Source organism: Clytia hemisphaerica, unplaced genomic scaffold (assembly GCF_902728285.1).
Source record: "Clytia hemisphaerica strain Z4C2 unplaced genomic scaffold, Clytia hemisphaerica genome assembly, whole genome shotgun sequence".
Taxonomy (NCBI): Eukaryota; Metazoa; Cnidaria; class Hydrozoa; order Leptothecata; family Clytiidae; genus Clytia; species Clytia hemisphaerica.
The window spans coordinates 1,798,190-1,809,915 of record NW_027103417.1 but is presented as its reverse complement, the minus strand read 5'-3'; the positions used below and the strand labels follow the sequence as shown (position 1 = coordinate 1,809,915).

Below are 11,726 nucleotides of genomic sequence, written 5' to 3'. Positions count from 1 at the left end.
AAAGTTTTTGAAATGTTTTCGGTTGTTGTTTTACTTTTTTGGACGAAATTTGTTAATGAATCTTAAATAAATATGGCATCTTAGTAATATTTTAAAGACTGAGAAACCTCACTTATGTCCAGGTAAAAAGGAAAGAATCAAACGATCAATCGAGGAACCCGAAATTCATTTGCTGGCTAGATGCCCATCTACCGACGAACAACTTTTCTACAGTGACGCACGTCTAGAAGAGGTCTGCACGTTATCACTTAAATTTACTTACAATTGCAGATGGATCACGTTAAAATGGTCATGTCTCAATGATGGCTATTACTTTAAGAATCGATCCCTAAATATGACAAAATTTCTAGCTCCAGTTCAAATTGATTAATTACTTTCATAATAATAATAATATATTAGTTCGAATTACCGAGATCAACTGTAATTTTTATTTTCATTACACCAGGTGATGGTCCAGCTGCTCTCAAACAGAGCTTGGTCCGCAAAAAAGAAGGAAATTACTTCTGCTGGATCTGCTCTATTCGTGCTAGTGACTCACCGAGCTTCCCAAAGTCAACAAAAGCAACGTATCAATCCTTCAAAGAACGTATCGAACACGTTTTCAGTACCGAGGGTGTAAGGTGTCGAGCAAGAGCTGGCAAATGCAATTACTTTGACAGACTTTCGAAGGCTGACATTATTGCAGAGCTGCACGAGAGGGAGGTTAAGTTTTTGGAGAGTGAATTGAAGCCAGCACTTGAGCTAAACCTTGATAAACACATACATGGAAATCACCGACTTCCAGCCTTCGTCGTCAACCAACACCGTCACTGTAAGGATCTCGACCGGTTTAATCTCCAACATTATGAAGCCTTACCCGTAGAACCCCTACACACCATCATGAACCACACAAAAAACATGTACGAGGAAATCCTACACCATTTGAAAGGAAAAGTTAAAGATTGTTTTGAGGAAGCAAAAACAGCCTCTTTTAGGGGTAAGGAATTGAAAAACGGCAGTGATTACCGCGAAAGCCTCGTTACTTTATGTGGAACTTTAAAATCTGACTTTCCTTTTTACGAACTCTTACAAACGCTTTGTGAAATTCAAGAAATCATTTACTCTGATGAATCAAAACGAACAGTTCTGTCTATCTTAAGACTTCATAACCTTACTTTTCGACATTACCTTTTAATGAAGCCTCTTTTTCATAACTTACACGGAAATATCCTCTCTTTCATCCATTCCCAACTCAACCTCCTAGATAGCAAGCAGGCTTCCTTCTGGGCACTGTGTCTAATCTCCTTTTTTGCTCTTTTCAGGAAAAGCCACCTTTTTCCGGTTTCCCAGAGGGTCTTCTCGTCGAGTACCTTTCTCAGTAGGTCTGATTTTTCGTTTGTTGGTTCCGGGGTGCATATCAGAGTGAGCTGGAGCAAAACCATCCAGTTTGGTCAACGTACTGTTACTATACCACTGGTTGCCATACCCTCTTCTCATCTCTGTCCGGTTTTGGCTGTGTCCCGTGCCTTTTCCCTCACCCCAGGGGCCCTTCCTTGCGATCAAGCCTTTTGTTGGAGGGATTCCCACCTTGCCTCGAATCGGGTTTTTGTGTACCGGGATTTCATGTGCATCCTTCAGGCTCACCTCTCTCGTTCTGGGCTCTCACCCCGTCAATATGGGTCACACTTGTTCAGACGTGGTGGGGCCACCTTTGCTTTTGAGGCCCGGGCACCTCTTGACTCCATTGCAGTCATGGGTGATTGGAAGTCTGATGCACTATTTACATATGCCCCTGTTCCAACACTTGCACGCCCAGCATTCTATTTCTTATCTTTACCTAACTAACATCCACATTGGATTTGGACATTTAATTCAATATAATTAGGAAAACAGTTCTTTTTGGGGGGTTTAAATCAAGTATATACACTGTCAAAATACAAATTCAAGTTTAATGCATGCTTGCTACTTTACCAAACTTTGCACCCATTTTAGAGAAAAAACCTGAACTTATTAGGTTGGTTGAAGTAAAGAGTCAAACATCAAGAGACTTGGGTTAGTTAAAGTTTCAAAGAAATCAATAAAGCGTAAACCAGCAGAGATAAGGATAAAAAGAAATTTCAATGAAATTACCTTGGAACTTAATTTTAATTATGTCATATGTATTCAAAGTACAATCTGGAACTGTTCGTCGTTTGTTCTTGACATTAAGACCTGTTGGCCAATATAGCATTCTTTCATCTTTAGATAGCCACCTTTTTGGTACTGCACACTCGCTCTCCACCTCTCCCTTTTTTCTCTCCATGAAAACCACAACGCAAAAATCATTTTCATCATTCATTTTTATTTCTATTTTTTATATGTCTGTTGAATTGAATAAAACAACATTAATGGATACAATTTGAATATACTTGCCCAGAACATTAGAAAATATGAATTACCACATTAGGTGGTCAGGTAATACTTTTGGTGAGAATAAATTTCATGATTTTTTGTCCTTTTTTAAATCAACGCAAAATTATGGTAAAACTCCTGGCTTGCAAAATTTAGTCTTCCAAAAATTGACAAATGATTGCATTGTATTTCAAAGCTGTTCTATAAAATATCAAATTTTTAAGTTATGCAACAACCTTTCTGAAAATTGACTTGTTACTAATATCTGCAATAGTAAAGTTTTGTTGAACTGAGTCCTTGAGAACAAAAATGCCAAATGTTTTTGATTGACATGGAAATCATATTTATAGAAACTAGATTGCTGACGTGTGGAAAAGAATTTCGGCATGACTGATCCTTTTGTCTCGATAATAACATCGAAGCGGGAATTAATTTTCTTTTCGTTTCTTTCTTTCTTTTTTATTTCTTATCAGTTCACGCTTTCCCTCGCCGCCTACAAAGCGTGGCTAGCTCAAGCGGTTAGATCGTCTGTCTGGTATGCTCGGGGTTTCGAGTTCGACTGCAATGGATGCTGGGTGGGTGATCATCAATGGATACAATGGGGTGAGGACGAAACGTCTAGGAGGGAGATAGCAGCAGTCCGAACAAACAACGGTACCTTCCCTCCTAAATCACAATGGACCAAAAACCCAATCCCGGCGTGCGTGGGTCAAACAGGCGGCTTCTTAGACCCGCACCAATGTCTAATGGGTAGGCAATTTCCCGCTTCAGGACCAGGCTTGAGTGGATTTGGGATCAATTTGTACGGAACGGAGAAAATTTTTCCCTTCTCGATTGTTGATTTAGTGAAGGTGCCTGAGGATTTGGACGTTGGAGAATATGTGTTGTCGTTCAGATGGGATACTGAACAAGGACATCAAGTGTGGAACAAATGTGCTTCAATTCATGTTGAATAATAATTTTTTTTCATTTTTATGTTAATTGACGATTTAAATTTAGAGTCCGAATTCACTTCCAATGATAAAGTTTGTGTCGAGCTCGCAATATAAGCAGACCAAACGAAAGGATCAGTCATGCCGATATTCTTTTCCACACGTCAGTAATCTAGTTTCTATAAATATGAAAACTAGATTGTAAGGAAAATTCTAATAAATAGTAGCTGTTTTCTTAGACGACTACGTTTAAGTATTAGTTTCTGTTTTTTATTTGACGTCAAATAGTCAAGACTTTCAAAAAAATGGTGGAAACTCAAAGAAGCATCGAAATTCGCTAAATATGAACAAAAATCGCGACAAAAACACCCAAGACCCACAAATTGAAGCAGCAAACACAACTGCAACATGCACCCTTGTTAGGTGTATTGATGATGAAGATCAAAATCGACTCAAATGCCATAGCTGCCAACGTATGGTACATTACGAGTGCACACAATTGCCACTTGAGCAACTGCAAATATTCGCTAACACGTATAATAATCAATATGTATGTCACAATTGTGTGTGAATAACGAGATCCTTAACCCTATTCAACCTAGGCTTTTAGGGGCGGTCCAAACCTAGGGGGGAGGGCTTTTCCTGTACCACCCCTTAACGTTTGATCTAGTGGGTTTTTTTGGATGAAATTTGGCACATAAGATCCTTGTCACTCCAGGTAACTTTTGACAAAAATTTTTTTTGATGACAATCATGCCCAAAGTGAGCAAAAACCGAAAATATAAATGGCTATTGTATTCTAACAAAGGCTTTAACAAAAATTTGCCTGAGTTTAAAAGGCTTATTTTATCCTAAATATTCAATAAATTACGGTTTAATCGATATATTTGACATAAATTATAAATTTGTATTGGAAAAGTGTCAATTTTTATGACACCCTACTGTCAGAAATGTCATCATGCTCAAGGTGTGAAATTTTTTGGTAGTCAAACTTTTTTTTATTTTGAAGCTAAATAAAAGTTAGGAATTTACAGAAAATTTCATGGCAAAAGCTCTATTATTTCAGGAGCTATTACCAATAATTTGACCTCCGAACAGAAAAAGCCCCCCCCCCCCCTAGGCCGAATAGGGTTAAGAAGTAAAATCGGAGAAAACAAGTATATGATGCAAGAGCAGATTGCTAAAAAAGACGACGAAATCAAAAAACTCAAAAAACAGCTGACCAAAAACCGAGAAGTCATCAACAACGACATCGAAACAATGCTAACACAAAAGATGAGCGANCATCGCTTTCAAAAAAATGGTGGAAACTAAAAGAAGCATCGAAATTCGCTAAATATGAACGAAAATCGCGATAAAAACACCCAAGACCCACCAATTGAAGCAGCAAACACAACTGCAAAATGCACCCTTGTTACTTGTATTGGTGATGAAGATCAAAATCGACTCATATGCCGTAGCTACCAACGTATGGTACATTACGAATGCACACAATTGCCACTTTACCAACTGCAAATATTCGCTAACACGTACAATAATCAATATGTATGTCACAATTGTGTGCGAATAACGAGATCCTTAAGAAGTAAAATTGGAGAAAACAAGTACCATATGATGCAAGAGCAGATTGCTAAAAAAGACAACGAAATCAAAAAACTCAAAAAACAACTGACCAAAAACCGAGAAGTCATCAACAACGACATCGAAACAATGCTAACACAAAAGATGAGCGACCTAGAAGCCAAAACAAGGAAAATGATAAAAGAAGAGATACAACAGACAAAAGATTTTATGAAAGGGTCATCCCGTAAAACCTACGCTGATATAACCAAAGCACACAAGGAAAATCTTAAATCTGTTGTTGCGGAACAAAAAGAAGAGGAGAGGAGAGAAAAACGAGACATCGAATCAAGAAGAAAAAACATCATAATTCATGGACTCTGTGAACAAGCTGAAGACACGAAAGAAGAAGATCAAGAAGAGGACAAAAAGGAAATTGAGGATCTGCTCAAAGATATCGGCATCCGCGACATCAAACCAACGCATCAACATCGTATTGGCTTCGAACATGAAAAATCGAAGAAAAATCGTCCGATAAAGGTGACCTTGCAAAGTGAAGAAGAAAAAGAAAGAATCATGAGCAACCTTAAAGCCTTAAAAAAGTTTGGATATCATCTAAGCATCACTGATGATTTCACCATCAATGAAAGAAGAAAAATCAAAGAGATGTGCGAAAAAGCTAAAAAAATGGAACTCCGAATGTGATGGTGATTTCATTTGGCGTGTGAGAGGAAGTCCCAGAACAGATAACCTTCACTTGATAAAAACAAACAAAAACTTTGCCAACCAAAAGCTGTCAATATCTAGCCTCAGTAGCAGCGACGATGAGCTGCTAACAAAACATTAGTCTTTTTTAATTGTAAAGTAGCGTTGACTTTTATTAGCCTTTGTTGCTACCTTTTCGTCAACATGAAATAAACTATTACTTACTTACTTACTTACTTGTGAAGTAATTAATTATTCAATAGGTTGTTGTGTTCTCCAAAACAACTATTTTAAACACAAGGGTGGAGCACACATTCGATGACAATTTTCTGAGAAATAGTATGACTCTGGCTATCAACACACCGGACTATCTGGTGTTTTTTGTCCGGTGTTTTTTGTCCAGTGCCTGACTATCTGATGTTTTTGTCCAAAGCCTAAAAACATTTACAACAAAACTTTCTGATGTATTATAATTTGTAAATTCTTAATGCCTGATTTTTGCTTCGGCACTTGACTAATCTATATATTAATACGCTTAAACGTGTGTGTTTACAACGTTTTGTAAAAAGTTTTCGAAAATGACTAATTACTGTTATTAATTACTGTTACTAATTACTGACTAATTATTGTTGATTTTTTAAAGAAAAAAGATGACAGGTATAGCTATCTAATCCAGGAGTATTAGGGTTCCAGGGAAACGCATATTTGGACTTTGTACCCTAATGCTGCACTCAAACACGCAAGCTAAAGTTCCGCAAATGGTCATATTTTGTGGATTCTGTACAATACCCATGGCTGCGGTGCCCATCATTGCGGTTGAGTTGTTGAGTTGGTTGAAGATGGATTAGGTGCAGCCATTTTTGTATAAAAATTATTTTATATTTTTGTTTGTTTTTGTTTGTTAATTTTAGTCTAAAAAGAGAAAACATACGTGCTTAGATGTTTGTAAAGGATTATTCAAGAGATTACCAAGATCGATACTCAAAGTAGTTTGAGACTGCCTGATTTTACCTCAACTGGCCGTAAATTGGATGTTTCATATAACAGAATCAGAATAAAAGTTTTTCAAACAAGAATTTCGGAAACAAATCTGCTCTTTGGACATTTAAAGGTAAACAAAAAATGGTATTTCTTAAGGATCCAAATATTACCGGTTCATTTCATAAAATTCACCACATAATTTCATCCAAGTAGAATTCAGTAAAAGGAAACCATTTGTGGTGTCGAAATATTAGCAAGCAACCAAACACAGCTTTAACCATTTTCTAAAATCCATCATAAATGTTGTATATGGCAATAACCAATTCTCCATTTGGCCTTATGCTTATGCCAACATCGAGCTCCTAAAATCAGAACCCTCGTAATTTTTCTTCTCAAAAAGGGAAATACATCCGGGCGAGGATTCAAACCTTTGACGAAATACTACTTAGGTGCATTAGCATGGATTTTAAGCGACATTCATCATAACACAATTCATTACCGATCTATCCACCAAGTGAAAAATTTCCAATTTTAACTTATAAGAAATCATAAAGATGAATTATTTTCGGTAATGCCACTGAAATCGGAAGCACACTAATACCTTACATCGACATCAAATGTTGCCAAAACGTTTTCCAGCTTCTTCTACACTGTCGGTCCAAATTCTAGCCAGCCTTATATCCATTTTTCAAAAAAAATATAATACTTTGATATCCATATTTTGAAAGCAAGTAGCGTTCTCTTTGTTATGCTGTGTGAGAAATTGATCTACTTGAGCCGAAAATAAAAAAATGTGGTGTTTCCGGAATGCGGGTGAAGGAAAAAAGCTCTCATGCGGCCGGCCGGAAAAACTTTTTTTTGTTGCTATTTTTGATAACTTAAGATCATTGAAATAGAACTTTAAAGATAACTTTTTAGGTACAAACAGAACGAAGTAAGCCATGAATACTAATGTATCTACTATTAACAAACAAAACTTGATTTACAAGCGGGAATATCTAACCAAACGACATTTGATAGCTTAAACGGTCAACTTAATTTTCTTTCTGATGAACCATAATGAACCCATAGTCTGCGGCTGGGTCAGAATTTTTTTTTTCACCCGACGGGTTTCCGGAAACACTACATTTTTTTTATTTTTGCCTGAGTACAAGATTTTCTCCTGGTCACTCTGAAGCAAGGCTAACGATATTTTTTGAGAAGATGAGGGTCTACCAAATAAACTATGTCGTTGGGAGAGCAAGGTTGGTTTCTCTTAGCCGATGCTATTGGCAATATTCCACTTTTGACTTAGCGTGAGAAAGAGATGGTAAATCCAACACCGTCTACATCTTTAGCACCTGATAATTGTTCGACTAATCAAGTTGGTTGTAGAGGATTTTCCTGGTCAACTGGAACCTAAATCAACACCAAAGACGATTCCATTTTCTGCACCAAACTGAGAAGTGTATTGTTCACATCTTCCATCAAATCTGTATTTTCTTCTAGCAAAACGCTCAACCCTGCAATTCTGTCGGTCAGTTCACGACACATATCACTAGGTGGTTTGACTACTTCAACTGCTTCAACCTGTTAAAAGATGGACAATCATTTAGGCTTGTGCCCTGATTCGTTGTTTAGAAATGTCCTACCATAACCAATGAAGTTTAAAACTAATAGGGATGTGCAAACCTTAATAAAGGGAATCCCTTAATAAGGTTTACTTAAGATTCACAAAAATGACAGTATCTTATTTTCCAAGTCATCTTATGGGCTGCCAGCAAATGGCAAAAATCAATCTCGCCTCTTTGATGACAGTCCCTATGAAGCTCATAAAACTCACTTTCTTTGTTGATTCTAGCCTCTTTAAAGAATTTAATGCTACCAAACTGGCCGTAGATATAAAATATTGGAAACCATTGAAGATAACTCACCTCATGACCAACATGATCGTTTGGAGATGGAAATTGTGTGATGAAAAATCGTTCAAACCTTGGCAAAGCCTTCTCAAATTGTACTTTCAACTTTGTACAACAAGTTCTTTTAATTCTCTCTGTTGGTCTAGTGATCTAAAAGAAGAAAGAAAACGCTACTAGGGTATTATTTGATTTAATGTTATTTTTTGAGATACTGAAACTTGAATTGTATGTAACAAAGTCTCTCGAAAGTTGAGAGAGGTGATAATAACAAGAGCTCCAACACCTAAAGAAATTTTCAAATCAATCAACATAGTTAAGTACCTTTTTCAACTGAAACCTTCTTCGCAATGTAATTTTCGAGCTATTAAGTAAAAAAGAGTGGTGGCAGCTTTAAATATTTCTTCATACCTTGAATTCAGGGAAAGCAACAATGTCTCTGACAATGATTTCACATGGACAATTTCCTTTCTTGCTTTTGACGACCTACAAATGATAAACATCAGTGAATGGTGTTTTGAAAATAATGGCAGTATGGATGAAAAATTTACAGAAAACCGAAATGATTCCGCTGAAGTCATCGCAGTGGTGCATAGCCTAATATACCTTTCTGGTAAAATTCGAAATCAAAATATTAAATAAATTAAAAAATCGAATACCAGAAAGGACGCATTCTATATCATCGTTCAACATACTTACCTTTTTGGGTATAACTCCTGCTTCCAGGCGTTTCCTTTTCCTTCCCTGGGTATACCGATCTTTGTGATAGTCACAATCGAATTGCTTTGTCCCCATTATTATGAAGGGAATGCCATCAAATTGGATTTGCCTCTCACGTCCTTTGGTCGATTTGTTGTCTTGGAAAAGAATCTTCCGTCCTTTTAAGGTGATTTCTATGGATTTAATAAATTGTAAAAAGAGAATTAACGATATATTTCAGTTGACAATAGCACAAAAAATTAAAATTTTAGCTAGATAACATCTAAAAATTTACTGACTTTTTAAAGAGTTGTCTTCAAAAAAATAACAGCAACTTTTTCAAAATTTTTAAATTATTTTGAGAGCTCTTTTATTTCATTTTAAAATATTTCAATATTCAATCAATGAGAAAGCTAGCAGCATATTTTTATAGAGATGGCTTCAAGTATACCTTCGGAGTTGAACCCAGCTGATTTTCTATAAACAGGATATCGTGTTTTGGTTTTTTTTTCGTTCAAACTGCTTTATGGCATTTTCTGTTTCTGACCATGTTTGGAAAGTAATGATATCCGCAGGTTGTTGCTCTGATATTATAAAAGAATATACATTTTCATAATATGTAAAAACTTCATCCCTGCAGTTATTATCTTGGCAGGATTAAAGATTCTTTGTAATTTTGGAGCCTATTCTAAGAATGAAGAAGTGATGAAACACAGTACAAGGCAATATATAAATGAAAAATAAACAAAATATTTCGAACTTGGGTGAACAATCGGAGAAAATTTTTGCCGAAAGTTGATCAGTCTGTTCATTCCCTTCAAATGTTCATTTCAAAAATTATTTAGCTTTCCACAAGTGAGGATAAAAAAGACAATCAATTCTTTAAAATATAATCATTCATTTCAAATTGAAATCCAAAAAATAGTAGTTTTATTCTTTACCACAGCGATTCTGTATATCAGCTTGGTCATTCTGAGATGATGTCTCAAGAGTTACTATTTCCTCACTGATAACCTCTGGTTCTTCTTGTTGTTGTTGGGTGGATTGGGAACAATATTCATGATCTGTTCAAAATAAAGTGTGAGAAGTATAATTATCTGTGAAAGTGTCATTGAAATTGACAAAAAATATAAGCAAAAAAAATTTTGAAATTCACATCACTAAAAATGTACTAGTTTGAGTAAAGAAAACGATTTAAGTTAATTTCATACTCAAAGTTTCATGTCATTCAGGATGGCAATCTTCAGTGAAATGAAAAAAATGTAGTACTGTAATTATGATATTGATTGATCCTTTAATAAAAGACTGCACAAATCAAAATGTTTGACGAGTTAAGTCATCATGGGACCAAAAAAAGTATGATACCTGAGCCTTCCTGGATAGCATGTATAAATTTCTTCAAATCAACTTCTTTTCTTTTATTTGGTTGTGACATATCAGACATTTGTTATTTATTTTTGAATTTATCGATTTCTTATTTCTTTCTGCTGTTATAAAGAGAAAATTTGGATTTAGTTATTACAGTTTTGACATCTACCTGCTAGTAAACTCCTCAAACAGGGGGGGGGGTCGGTACTAAAATCTCGGACATCATGACATTTAGTGACGTGGTGGTACTGCAAAAAAGCTCAAAAATAATTTTAGTACCATGTGTACTAAAATACCAAAAAGGTGGAAATATTTGAAAAATCTTAGTATTTTTTTCTAAAATCAGTCAAAATGGAGCATTTTTTTAACAATTTTGGAAATAATTTGATTTTTTTTTCTCAGGAATTTTTGAACAAATCTTCAGAAATCTTTCAGAATTTTTCCAATTTTTTAAATATTTTTTAAAAATATTTCTATGTACAGTTTAGCACAGTTTAGTAATCAAATTATATTATTTTGCAGATAGATGCACTAAATTCGACTAGGTTTGTAACAATGACCCCATTTTGGTAAATTTAAAGCCGTAAATGGGCAAAAAATGGGTGGTATCTATGTTAAATTGCTCAAAATAATTTTAGTACATGTGTACTAAAATAACATTTTCGAAAAATAGGTGGGGGTATGTCAAAAATTAGCGAAAATCCTTTTAGTACTCATGTATGTCTTACATTTTAGTACTGACCCCCCCTGCCTCAAATGATTTTAATATCCGAAGTGAGATTTGAGTCTGGGGTACTTAGCCAACATGGGCTTATGACATCCGGGTAAACAACAAAGGTCTAAAAAAGCTGGTGCTTTAAAGCACTCTCTTGCATGCCAAATATCGAAGATTGTGATAGACTGATCATCTGCTGCGCTGATGGCTTTAGTCTGAAATTTGAAGGTGCAGCAGAGATTGCAAAAAAACAGTGTACAATGTGATTTTTCGTGATTCTTATGTCACTACTAGGTCTTAAAACATCAATTGTGGACATGGTTGATGTTTTTTATCCACAGTCAATCATTTTTATGGACAGTCAATATCCAAACATCGACTGTCAATACTTTTCATCAACTGTCAATATCCAGATATCAACAGTCAATATCTAGACATCAGCAGTCAATATCCAAACATCGACTGTCAATACTTTTGATCAACTGTTGAGATTATTTAATT

The 11,726-nt window shown here is 35.5% G+C and overlaps 2 protein-coding genes across 2 annotated transcripts; one reads left to right on the top strand and one right to left on the bottom strand.

Moving 5' to 3' along the window:
- The first annotated feature begins 4,640 nt into the window (after positions 1-4,640).
- On the top strand, positions 4,641-5,567 carry LOC136797650 (uncharacterized protein PF3D7_1120000-like). Its single transcript, XM_067054236.1, has one exon. It carries the CDS (start codon positions 4,641-4,643, stop codon positions 5,565-5,567), a length of 927 nt encoding a protein of 308 aa, XP_066910337.1.
- A 1,905-nt stretch (positions 5,568-7,472) lies between these two features.
- On the bottom strand, positions 7,473-9,647 carry LOC136797752 (uncharacterized). Its single transcript, XM_067054344.1, has 5 exons — positions 9,594-9,647; positions 9,143-9,336; positions 8,855-8,929; positions 8,462-8,596; positions 7,473-8,117 (listed from the first exon to the last, which is right to left on the bottom strand). The coding sequence occupies exons 2-5, from the start codon at positions 9,236-9,238 to the stop codon at positions 7,947-7,949; spliced, it is 477 nt and encodes a 158-aa protein (XP_066910445.1). The 5' UTR covers positions 9,239-9,336; positions 9,594-9,647; the 3' UTR covers positions 7,473-7,946.
- Positions 9,648-11,726: the final 2,079 nt, after the last annotated feature.